General features: G+C 43.0%; 1 protein-coding gene and 2 long non-coding RNA genes across 4 annotated transcripts in view; 1 reads left to right on the top strand and 2 right to left on the bottom strand.

Annotated features, from left to right (window-relative positions):
- LOC137130103 (uncharacterized) overlaps window positions 1–10,958 on the top strand; it is a 26,355-nt gene extending 15,397 nt beyond the window's left edge. Inside the window, exons 2-3 of the long non-coding RNA XR_010914809.1 lie at window positions 8,995–9,117; window positions 10,840–10,958. This is a non-coding gene — a long non-coding RNA (uncharacterized lncRNA). The remainder of the gene's footprint in view (window positions 1–8,994; window positions 9,118–10,839) is intronic.
- On the bottom strand, window positions 5,063–8,999 carry LOC137130102 (uncharacterized). The gene is made up of 2 exons (XR_010914808.1): window positions 5,488–8,999; window positions 5,063–5,375 (listed from the first exon to the last, which is right to left on the bottom strand). It is a non-coding gene; the product is annotated as an uncharacterized lncRNA (long non-coding RNA).
- The window catches only part of crppa (CDP-L-ribitol pyrophosphorylase A), a 38,778-nt gene continuing 35,512 nt past the window's right edge, over window positions 9,627–12,892 (bottom strand). For both annotated transcript variants that reach the window (XM_067509811.1, XM_067509810.1), the window contains one exon: window positions 9,627–12,892. In XM_067509811.1, coding sequence (XP_067365912.1) covers window positions 12,788–12,892 — 105 coding nt within the window. In that variant the 3' untranslated portion in view covers window positions 9,627–12,787.

Raw genomic sequence — 12,892 nt, 5'->3', positions numbered from 1 at the left:
GATAGTTTTTTAAAAAAGGGGGAACCAGTCCTGGCTCCACCACAGTCCCAGTGCTGCGGGCCCCATGGGCCTCTTTCCCTCAGTCTTTAATTAGATTAGCCGGGTCCCCAATCTGGCAACCCAGGCCTCCAATCTCACAATCTGGCTACCTTTGCAGCAGCGCAATATCTGGTCTTCAGAGGAGGAAATGACCTAAATGGTGGTCAGCATGGTATTCTGTTACACCCAATGGTGTGCTGACAAAACGACTGGGGTAATGAAGACGTTAGTGGCAAAAGAGAGAGAAGGGATAGAAAAAAGAGAAGAGGATTTACAGCTGAGGGCTATGAAAAGTGCTGGGCCAAGTGAAGGCTTGTGGTCGGAGCAGCCATTTTAGAAGGGAAGCTGGCAGCTCACGGGACGGGTCAGTTCCAAAACAGCCAATTAGCCGCTCAGGGGCTGTTGCATATCAATAAATATCACCGGAGCGTGTCGCTACTTGGAGGCGTCCAGTTAATTTGAAATGAAAAGCAAAACTCTTTCAGTCAGGATAAATACTGAAGTCAGTGAAAACCTACGGGCCACATTCTGTCCCTCTCTCTCTGTCCAGTCTGCAGCAAGTGTCTCAGCATCTTCGAGTGTCTGAGCCGAAGGCTGCCGAATGTCACGGCGGCATCGGGAAGAGGGTCGCCCGGGCCGACTGAAGCAGATTCATGAGACCCTGAAATTCTCACAGAGCATTGTATTTCTGTCAGTACCAACGCTTGACCCCCTGTCAAAGAGATGATTAAGAAATACAAAGAAAACACAAAGTGAACCAGTGCATAAAAAAAAAAAAAAAAAGAGAGAGCGAAAAAACAGTTGAGCAGAGACAGTCAAACGGTATCAAGCTTCCTGCAGCGAAACACATGTGGGGACAAGGCTAAACCAGCCGCGTCCTAAATTCCACAGCCAGCCATCTAGATGGGACCTGACAGTATAAAACAGAGGAGGACGTCTGGAGAGTTCACTGACAGGAAGTGAACGCTGTGAATGATTCGGCCTCATAAATCATTTTCTGGGGACGAGATGCAGGGAGCTTCCAAAACCCAGCCTTTCTTTTTTTTTTTCCCCTTCAGGCATGACTGATGCCTTGATGCCTCAAAGTGTGCTGCTGAGAATGGCAGTGTGTGTGTGTGTGTGTGTGTGTATCATCTCCCACACTATAACACAAATCAAGATGTTATGGCAGGTTGTGATGACTAAGTTGCTGCTGTTGTGTTTGAGGTTTAGTTGCGGAGAAAATAGTTACAATTCTTCACCGTGGCCCACAGGGAACCGAGGCTTGAAGCGCGGGTAAAGGAGGGAAGGGGGAGGGTGGGGAGTGGGGGGAGTGGGGGTTCTTGAGCTGGATACATGGGAAAGATCAGCTGGGGATTTGTCTCTACGGTGTAGTTAGTCTGTGAGTGTGTGTGTGTGTGTGTGTGTGTGTGTGTGAAAGAGGGAGTGAGAGAAAGAAGCAGCAGAAATTATGTTCACAGCAATTCAGATACATTCGAAAACAAATCATTTGTTCGGTGTTTTGGCCTTAAATTCACCCTGAGCAATGTGTCCCCAGCGAAGCGGATGCTGAACAGTGAGGTTTCAACGTGCTACAATGACGATGCAGAGTCCTTGCATTTTAACCCCCGTCAGCCAGCAGTCTGATGAGGCTCGTTTGAGGGGGGGGGGGGGGGGGGCTGTTGTCCGTTAAAAAACGCATCAGCCAGACATAATGCTAATTCTTTATTCTGCAGCACGAGGTCAACAAAAACGTCATCTGAATCTATGTGAATGCACCAATTCCATGGGACATCTCTAAATACATTTATACCGTTGACTTCTTATTTTGCTGTTGCAGTGGTAACGAAATCGTCTTGGTTTCCTTTGAGCTGCTCCCTTTCAGGAGTCGCCACAGCCAATCATGTGACTCCATCTGACTCCGTCCTCTGCATCCTCTTCTCTCACACCAGCTAACTTCCTGTCCTCTCTCACTACATCCATAAATCTCCTCGGTAAAAACAACAATAATCTGTGTGCGTATGGTCCTCGATGTCTCCTAACAGTTTTGAATGCACTTTTAATGTTGCCTGGTTCCATCCATCCATCCTTTGTTGATGCAGTCGTGTATTTCTTTATATGTGGCCCCACACGGTGAACCGTGAAGTTCAGTGAAGACCACTATAGTTAAATTACGCAAGCTGTTACATGTTATTCCAGTTTATGTGGTTTGGCTGACTTGCTGTTAAAGCCACTTCAGTTGCCACATGGAGTTATCAGAACTGGGGTTTGTTTGCTCTGGTCCAACTCAGTGGACCAGTTTGTACATTTAGACCATTTCCCCTCGGTTTGGTTTCCCTTCCATACAAATGCATCATGAGTCACGCAAGAATTGTCTCGTTGGTTAAATGGATCTCAGGAACACGAAAGTAAACACAGGAAGTAGATCCCATTATAAACTGACGGAAAAAATGCGAAGCATCAAGCGCGTGCTCAGTATTTGTTCGTGATTGTGTGGACAATGAATCAAGCGACACTTTGCAGTAGGAGCTGAACGCGCTACATTTTAAGTCTTTGAAACACGACAGCACTCAACAGTTAAAAATGTAAAGACGCTGTGGACTGAAACCATATCCAGCAATGGGTCTCGTCTTGGATGTTTTGAGTTCAGACGTGCAAAACTGAACCGTACCACAAGGGGAAAATTGGTTTGATTCCGTTGGACAAGGCAGACGTGAAAAAGTGTTTCCATGTAACCATAACCACGATCTCTGGACTCCTTTAACCACTTATTGGTGTAACCATGGAAACACCAGCTCCACTATCTTTGTTTCCCTTAACCCTTAAAGTTCCGTATGCAGGCTGTGCGAAAGACATCTGCTATAATCAGTTAAATTGCCTGCAACTCCTAGATAGGAAACAGCTAATCCAAGACGGAAAAGTTGGATAAATGTACAGATAAAGATCAGTCCGGTTGGTGTGGTCCATTTTTAGAAGACTCTGTGTTCACGTGTGTGTGTGTGTGCCTGTGTGGAAGCGTCACTGTTTGCGTGGGTGTGATCGGTAATGGATGGACGTCCTGTCTCGCCCGCTGGAGGTGGGCTTGATTGAGCGGCGCCGGAGGAGTTGGGGAGCAAAGAAAGCAGCCAGGATGTATGCGGAGGGGAGACGCTGAGCTCGGCTGATATTTCATCGTCTGAATCACGAACTGAGCTGCAACACGGCTGTCAGCATGATGGAGATTCTAGAGGGGAGGGAGGGGAGGGGGCTCACAGGACCAGCAGCCAAGTCTACAGCTGCTTCCAACTAACTCTGCTCTCCCTCAGTTTCTGCTCAATTCAGTGCATTTTACTGGCGTTGAGGCAGAGAAATATTTCACAATTCAGTCCGTTTGTCCCGAGCTTCACATCAGTGTTTCAGTAGCTGATTGGTGCAGGATCGTTTCTTTGTTCTTTCTCTCCCTTCGGTTCCTTTGTTCTCGCTTTAACCCAAGATTTTCTTCCTTCCATTTATTTTGCTGATCCTTTTTTGCCCATTTTCTCTTTCCGTTCTTGCTTTCGACATGTAGCTTTGTTCTTTCTCTGCATTCCCTTCCGTCCTCTCTCATTTTTGCTCCCTCTTCCTTTTTTACATCCTTCCCTTTCAACTTTTTCTTCCACTGCTACGCTTCCTTCCTGACTTCCTCCCATTTTCATTTTGTGCTTTCGTTCTTGGATTCCTCTTTATTATCTTCCATGTTTGCTTTTTCCTTTACATTTGTTTAATCTTTCCCTTTTTATTTCTTTTTTTTGGTACCTTCCTTCCCTGAGTATTAACTTATTGGGTTTATATTCGAATTTCTTTTCCCGTTTAAACCTTTTTATGTTCCATTCATACAGTATCCTGTAGACCAATGTTTTTTCATACTTTTTCCATCCTTTAAAACATTAGAGCAAACACTTTAATTCTCCTTATTATCCCTTTTTTACCTGCTTGTTATTTGGGACACCCTCATTTATAAAGTCCATTAACGGCAGAAACAGAACACATACAAAGACACAGACACATATTCCCCACCGCCACAGTAGATGAGTCATTCCCTCCTGTTCTCCACCTATTATGGAGCACCCATTAACCCAGAGCACCCAGCCGCCTCCAAACACAAATAATCAGCACTGATGTGCAATCGTGTCCTCCCACTGCCATAATTGTAGATAATTGTTGGACCTAATTTGGACAAATTCACCCTGTTACTAAACGCTCTCTTACATCTAATCCACCCTTTTGGCTCCTGTAATGTAGACAAGGTTTGGATCTTAGTGCTGATGAGTGATTAGGTCTGGAAACATCACTAGTGAAAAGGTCAAAGCAGCGTTCGACACTGTATGTGAGACTGTTCGCCTGTAAAATATCCAGCATTGAAAAACGACCAACAGAGACGTCTCCCAGCGGCTGAATGTACACAACAAAGTCGTGTAGCCCTGTATTTAGACTCACGAGCTATTAGCAGGATGTCGACCTAAGAAGTTCCAGGCCAGTGTGAAACAGCTTATTATCCCAGGACGACGCCTGACCGAGCTCGAGGTTTGACTGAACTGTTGCTCGATTATTAAAGTTGCTGGGAGCATGAAGTGCAGTCTGTGGGCCTCTGTGAGGACCCTCTTTTACCTTGTGGTAACGTTCTAACAGTGACAGTACATACTGTATGTTACCCCCACGATGTGACTTGATGTACTGTACATGTTACTACGCACATTGCATAACTTAAAAAAAAAAAAAAAGCAGTGATTTTATGCCAAAGCACAACATTTTTCCTAAACCTAACAATGGTTATTTTGGGTCTGTGTGCCAAAACCCAACTAGACCACTGTGTTTATAGTTGTAACCCAGCATTTTTGACTGTTCAGGATGAAAAATGGTTGGTGCTTTTGTAAGAGACAGGAGGAGCCATTTTGGTGCGACCCTAAAAGGCTGCAGTTTCATCAGAGGCCTGCTGCCATGGGGGCGCTGTTTTAACAACATGTGTGAGAGGGTGGGGACAATTGTCATATTCGGTCATTTTAGTTGGACAACTTGTACATGCAAAGAGAGAGTGAATGCTTTATTGTGGTCATGCGGTTTTTGTACATTTCTAATTTAATTATGGAAGATAAAACCGTGCTGATAACTTTCCATTTAAATTCACACTGATCAACAGAAAACTATATGTTAAAGTTAAAACAGATCTTGACAAAGAAATATAAGTTATTTAAAAATTAAAACAGAACAGAATGATTAATAACCCCCTTACACCAAAACGTTGGTTTTAGAAGTCAATGAAGTTCACCTGAGTGCAGAGGCGTTTCAAAGATTGTAGTAGAAATACATCTTAAACCATAAGTCAGAGCAAAAGGTGTTTTCTGTTGATTGGACAAAAAACAAAAGCAGGAAGTTGACAATTTTTCAATGTAAAAATTTAAAAGATGAAAATGTCAAAGAGGGTGATAACGTTTTACAACAACTGTAATTCACCTGTGGATTAAATGGTTTGGGAACTTTCTCCACATCTGGCAGCAGGACATTATGCCGATTAGTGAATCCCACAGACGATTGTGCATCATCTTTCTTTACTATACTGAATCCAAGTGTTTCAGCTTTTTATAGACGTCGCCTCTGTGGTAGAGGAAACCTTGATTTCAGGCTTCTGAATAAAAGCGTCTTCATCTGCAGCACATCATCACAACATTACCACTCATCACCAGATTCATCGCCACACGATGGTGGTTCACCACAGCGCCACCGTGGGCCTGTGGGCCTGTCCACATTCGCACACCGTGGGACGTGTCACGTGGGGCTTCACAGCGACTGGCTGAATCTGCATCTCCAGCAGGTTGTTTTAGACGTAGCTGTCAGCGCAAGAGCCCGCATCCTGCTGTGTCTCATTTACAAGGCGAGCCTCAAGTCGTGTGTGGACCAGTGACAGCTCAGAGGGGGAAGAAATGTGGAATTCATTCGGCCCTCAGGGGCGGTGAGATCGTGGGGATGGAGGAAATCTGTGCGAGTGCGTACAGGGGAGAAGACAGCATAATGAAAAAATTAAAAACAATAGAGTGAAGTCTGCCAGTTTCTCCCGTTGTGTGGTAATTGAACAACAACACGCAAGACTGGATGAAAGCTCCTCCACTACAGTGTTGATCTCAGCCATCTTTTCATAGTTATGGGTTTATCCAGTAACATTTGTCAGTCTGTTTTCCAGGACCAACGTGATTCTCACTCGCAACATTGTTTGTTGCCTTCATGAGCTGTTGGAAAGACTAAAAGTGCCATCGAATACCCAGTTTTATTCCTGTAGCTTACCGTTGTTACTACTTAAATGAAAGCCAACATAAAACTGAAAAACTAAATGCTGTTGTTTGGCAGTCTGGCATCACGTTTCTGCATTTCCTGCTTTTATTAGTCCTATGATTTATTTATTTATCAAATCAATCTGCGACTGTATTACTACTAAGAAAAAATCCGTCCAAATGCTACTCTCTGTTTTATAGTAAATTACTGTCAAATTCTTGTTCGGCGCACAACCACTCATGCTCAACTTAATTCAACTTCCAAATTAAGAAAATATATCTATCATGCACAGAAAAACTGTTTAGCTACGTTTTAATATCACAGCTTAAATGCAGTGTAAAAGAGTAAGAGTATCTTTGTATCTAATCTACTGTTCTACGACCATTTAAATCTACTAATTATTATTTGCATGCAGCGACAGCAAAGACACAAACAGTGCTTGTTAGACTAAATGATGTTTTGGATCTAAAAACGCTCTAAAAACCAACCGATATGTCAATAGAAATCAGTCTAGAAACTTGCAAGAGCAATAGTGGATAAAAGTTCATAATTAAAGAATTGGAAAGCAACACATGCAGAGCTCTGATGTATTTACTAAGATGCACTTTTGTCCAAATTACCTTCTTCAAGATAAAGTCACCTGAATGGGGCAGCTGTTACAAATCAGTGCTTGCTTTAAAAAAAAAAAAGGCCAATCTAAGGAAGGCAGAGAAGTTAAAAAAACAAAACAAAAAATATATACAAGCCATTTTTAATTACTTAACATTATTCAAATGGGCTATGACCGGCAAACATTACATACTGTAAATGTTGTAAAAATTCTGTTTATTTCAGGAGCCCCTGAATGCATCTCAAAAACCTGTTATAATCCCTACGGTCAACCGCCCATCGCAGACCTCTGAGGTCCTCTACTGGTGCAATCTCCAGCAATTTCCGTGCTTTTATTCCGTTGCATCAGAGTGTTGGATGGAGGAGAAGAAAGTGTGTGACAGGATTATGTGTTATTAAATTTCCCCTCTCTTGGATTTTCCCAGGCTGACTCAGTCTTTAAACCTCCTCCAGATGATGAAATGAAAAGCTTAACCTCCCAAAATTCTGTTTAAGCTCATTTTTCTTCATGCTGACATCACTCCTAATGTGTTTACACTGGACCTTCATTTCAAACATCCATCTGATTCTGATGACTCCTTGGGCAAAGCAGAATCTTAGTTTTTATGGCCTCCTATTGCAGTGATGATGACAACAAGCTTGAATGCATTTGCTCAGATTTGGTGGTTAGACTGTTGAGTCTCTGTTTTAAATCCACCATGAAATTTAATATAATTTTTCGCCAGATGGCACTATTGCTCAAACTGATCCTTTTTGACTTGCAGGACACGCAAATATTTCAATTCCATTTGTTGGGAATCCATGGAAATCGAACCCGGACTTCATTAGCGTTATGGTTTTAACTGCAGCAACACAAACAAACCTGAACCCCACTAATATCCACCAAACCAGAATGGAACTCCACTGTGAATCCCATAATCTGGGATGCCAGATGTTACGGGTTTGCAGCGACTTCATGAGGTCACATTCCCGAACACCTTCCCTCCTGTGTTCATGGCTGCATTATTGTACTTGGCATCCCACCTCGCGGAGCTTCCTGACCCGTCCGAAGTCCTCGTGGTCTCAGTCTGCTCATTTGACCCCCTCACTGTGTTTTTTTGTAGTATCCAGGAAAAAGTGCTTTCGTGTGGTTAGGCGTCGCTGCCTTGGTAGCATTGTGACACTGGAAGCTAAATATAAGGTTGTCACTTTCATTACGAGCAGAAAACCTACAGCGACCGTTCTCGTACAAAAGGACACACACACACACACACACCTAGTTGTGAGTACCAAGGCCGTAATCAGAGCTGTGGTTGGCTGGTCAGGGTGATGACGTGTTGTCTGAGCCTGGCAGACTTGCACATGGCCGAACTGTGGGATCTGGCTTTGGTCATCCTCTGCAGCACCAGCGGTGGCGTTATCAAAACAGGACCTCGTCTAAGGTATCAGCCAAGGCCTGTGGCTCTGGTTAGCATTACGCTAACTGGGCTCAGTCACAACTCACTACAGCAGCTACAAAGACCAGGTCTGAGCCACCTGGCTTACGATACTAAAAAGATGGTTTTCTCCTCAACTTTAAAACAATCCCATGCTATTATGAGTTTTAAAGAACTTCTGAATGTCTCTGGAATGACACTGAAAATCTTTTTGCAACCGTTTTAGAGATTTGTGAGTAACTCTATGAAAAGAAATATTGACACACGCACAGAGAGAGAGAGAGAGAGCTGGGAAACAACACGCATCACATACCTACATCCGGAGGTGAAACTCCACGGCTGTGGTTGCAGAAAGATCTGTTTTCCTTCGTCATACAGCACATTGGGATCCACTTTGGAAGGGTCAGTGTGGAAAACCTTCATCAAAAAGACTCGACTGATCAGTGAGGTGAAAAACAGTGAAAGCCTGTATACGATGTGTTAACATTAACACCACGTTGTTTTATGTTTTTTTTACATTATTCCCCGAATAAGCGACAAACTTAAACAACACTCCTGTTTGAACACGTATGTTTTCTTTTAGATCATTTTCTATAGTGTAATTGTGACTTGTTTGTAAAATGCAGCACGTGATCACAGGGTTCAGACCTTTTCTCTGTTTTCGGCACAGGCTCGCCCCAGTGGATCATTTGTCAGCACCTTGTCTACTTGGCTTGGGACTTGCACCGTACAGCTTGGGATGGGCTATTGGGGGTTGAGTGTCTTGCCTCGGGACCCTCCGACCCTATGTTTGGTAGGTGTCCACTCTACCAGCTGAGCCACTGCTGCCCCCAAGACCTTTTCTCTTCTGATGAACCCAAATTGGGGATTGTGTTTCTTTTTATGTGGGCTTGGACTATTAAAAAGTGGCTGGTTTCTTTGCAAAGTTCTTAAACCAACAGTTAGTCCTATTTGTCCCCCAGAGGACAGATAATATCTGCAGAGCAGCACTTTGTGGGATTCCACTTATGCACGATATCCAGCAGGTGTCACTATAGTCAAAGAAATGCAGTATATAAACTCACCCCTGCTGAAGCTGCACGGACATCAAACATCATGTCATCAGTCTCTTAACTTCATGGGTCCTTCCTGCAGTATCAGTGAATTAGCTTTGTTGGCTCACTTTATATGCTACTTATCTTCCCTTCACCGCCCAATCTAAGACCTCCGTCACTGAATGGAGGTACATAGGCCTGTGATATAGATTTAAAACCATTCAAGACACATATTTTCAGGAATTGAGAAAAGATGCAAAAGAGAATATCTTGTGATATTCAATATTTTTATTTAACAAAAGTATTAATTCACGTAATTTCTCTTATTCCTTTGTTCATTCTTGTTGAACAAATATAAAAATCAGTGTGTCCCTTCTTACCATGAACAGACTGGACTATTATTTTGCCACACACTGTCCTCACAGGCCTATAATACCAGACATTGGAACAAGTGCCCGAGACATCAGAAGAGGTCTTTTTTGAAAGTCACAGAGCTCAGTTAAAAGACTGAGATGTGAAAGGTTCCAAAGACGCACAAAATGACCACAGTAAAAAAGAAAAGACATGTAGCAGATACAAACAAACAAAAAAGACAAAAATGACTGATCCAGCTGTCACTGGACAAAAGGCAGGGTCCACCTTAGAGAAGCTGCCAGTGTATGACAGGGGTCAAAAAACAACGGACAAAAACTAAGAACAATGGAAAAAAAGAACCAAAAGTCTCGAAAATTGACACAAAATGACAAAAAAAAAAAAAACAAACAAACAAAAAAAAAGACAAAAACTGCCCAAAAAGACACAAGATGGGGGGGGGGGGAAAAAGGGGGAAAAATTAAGACTTTTCTGACTTTCTCATTCTTTGGCTTTGTTTCTGCTGGGTGGGGGCTTTTTTACCCGTCTGTGAGCGGGGTCTTGTTTTCTCATCCCCTGTCCATGACCATCCTGCAGCTCCAGGCACTAAATGTGTATCAGTCAGCAGCGGTACAAGCCCCTGCAAAATTCACTTTTTTTGGTTTTGTTTTTTTATAGTTTGAGGAATTTTTCGATAAAACCACAGCGTGCAGCTGGTTTACAACATTTCGGACCCTTTTGTTTTAAAATCAAATAAATAATTATATCTCTCAGTGAGCTGTTTTAAAGATGCCTATCGTCAGTAAAAACAAATGAGCTGGCGGCTGCGCGCAGACAGAGTAGGGGGTGCTGAGAGGCACATTGTTGGCTTTGGTTTTTTTCATGGCACTTATGGAAAATACGGAAAATTTTGTTTAATGCCTGGCTTATTCTTTAACATAATACATCCAGAGGTGCCGTAAGGGCAGAAGTAAATCCAGCGCATGGTCCGTACTGACAGAAAACTAATTAAATGAATGAAGGATTTAACCCCCACAAATGCAAATGCTCGCACGCACATTACACCAGTAGCTGCTTGCAGTGCTCATCACAAGTCCCTGTGTGTTGTTGACTTGATGAGGTCTTCACAGGAATCTGAACGTGCAGACGGAGCTTCTCTGGCCTCGGGCGTCTCTCTATCAACAGTTGGAATTCCACTGAGCTGCAGAGGAAGGAGAAATGCTGGAAACTGGAGATGCCCTGGATGTGTGCGAGGTGCACACAAAGCAACCAGGCTTTTGTGGTGATCTCAGGAATGTTCCGACACTTTCAGACTCTTTGATGTCCGAGGCTGTTTGCTGCGAGTATGTTGAATGGTGGATGGCTGTATTCACAAAGGGTACTGCGGGAGCTCAAACGGCACACGAAGCTTAAAATTCTTTAACACATCAATTCTGTGTGTTACACATGCTGATGTTTTGTCATCGTGTGTGTTTCGCCTCAGATTTTTCTTTGCCTCTACTACATCTCACAGGAAAAAAACCTTGTACTGACTTGACAGCTGCATTTTGTAATCTGGGAAATTCTTTAAATCAAAGCTTAAAACATCATAATAAAAAGACAAAAGCTACTCAATTCTCTTAACTACTCCTTTGTCTAAAAGTCATTTTTCTTTCAATCTACTACTTGTAATTTACCCATCTTGTTGCTGACGTGATCGGCATGCGATATACTATTGTGTCAATCATTGAATTACATGTAGTGCTCGTCTCATTTGTCGTTTCACATGTCAGGTAATGTGAACAGAGCTTCTCCACGCCAGACACTTTTGACATGCTGTTAGGGAAAGAGCAGGAGTAGCCTGGAGCAAAGCCATTGATGATGTTAGCAGCTCCACTCGTGCTTCTCCCGCACAGCTCACATGTATTTTGTGAGCTCTGCAAAGCTCTGTGGCCCAGAGCGCAACATAAACATCTCGCATGGACTAACTGAAGAAGCTGAAAGCTGCTCCTGTGTAGAAATGCAAAGAGACTGGCTGGATAAGTTAGTGGCCACGGCGGAGTCAGGTGAGCGGTGAGGTTAGTGGGCTGCTGCAGCTGTATTAATAGGACCGCGAGGAGTCGCTGAAGCAAGGCAGCCTCCAAACTGACACGAGTTTTTTTCATTTCCAAACATTTCAAAAGCAAAAGTTTATTAAAAACACATGTGTAATCTATATTATTTCACTTGTAGTTTTAAATAATAGTTCTTCGTTCTAAAATTCCCAACAACTCTTCATTAATGGACGGTTTCTCACTAGTGCAGCTCGCTCTCGCTAATTTAGCTGCCAAATTTCTTTTCAGAATAGTCCGCGGACACTGCCACTTGGTCATTTTCTAACTGAATCATATTTTCCAGAATCACCACACAAACGCTAAAATCGAAGCTGAATGTTAGTTTTCAGCCTGCAGATGGTTAGATGGTTTGTCTGTGCCACGGACTGGAGCTATTGTCCAAAAACTATTAAAAACACATTACCCAGACGCACCGATCCACGATGATCCAATCATTTCTTTACTCTAAACCGTGTGACCGACATAAAGCCAGACAACTACCAAACGTGAGTAGAGAAGAGGCTGTTTTTGCTGCAGTGTCTGTGCGCTGATTGTAGGAAATACAATTCATTTAGTAAACGACTGAAGTTACCCTGTAACCTTTTTACTGCCACTTACAGAAAGCCTGGGTCATAATGAAGTAAGAATAATATGTTGGGTGAAAGAAAATGTGTGCACTGTGGGCAGATATGATCCAAAAAAACAAAACAAAACAAAAGCTACCACTTTGCATTATGGGAAGGATCCAAGGTTTTTGGAGATTGAGCCATATTTGGCATTAATAATGAGTAAATCCTGGCCTCTAGCTGCAGTCATTCTGACAAATTAAAAAAAAATACAAATAAAAATCTGTCTCTTGAAAGTTTTGAGATTTATGGAACTAATCATGGCAGTGTCCCTTTGACCTTGTTGCTCAGCTTTTAAAGATGGAAAAAAACCCAAGTGTCTCATCCCAGCAGCTTTCATGAGTCATAGTGAGGAGACTTTGTGTTTGTGCTGCTTTCCTTCATGCCTGCAGAAGCTGTCCTACCAGGGCGGGGCTTCTGTCCCGGATCAGCGTTGACGTGATCTCAGCGACCCTCAGTACTGACCTCTCCCAACGTTCGGTGTC

This window comes from Channa argus, chromosome 7 (genome assembly GCF_033026475.1).
Source record: "Channa argus isolate prfri chromosome 7, Channa argus male v1.0, whole genome shotgun sequence".
Lineage (NCBI taxonomy): Eukaryota > Metazoa > Chordata > Actinopteri > Anabantiformes > Channidae > Channa > Channa argus.
Note: the sequence above shows the minus strand (reverse complement) of the source record. Positions and strands in the feature narration are given on the sequence as shown.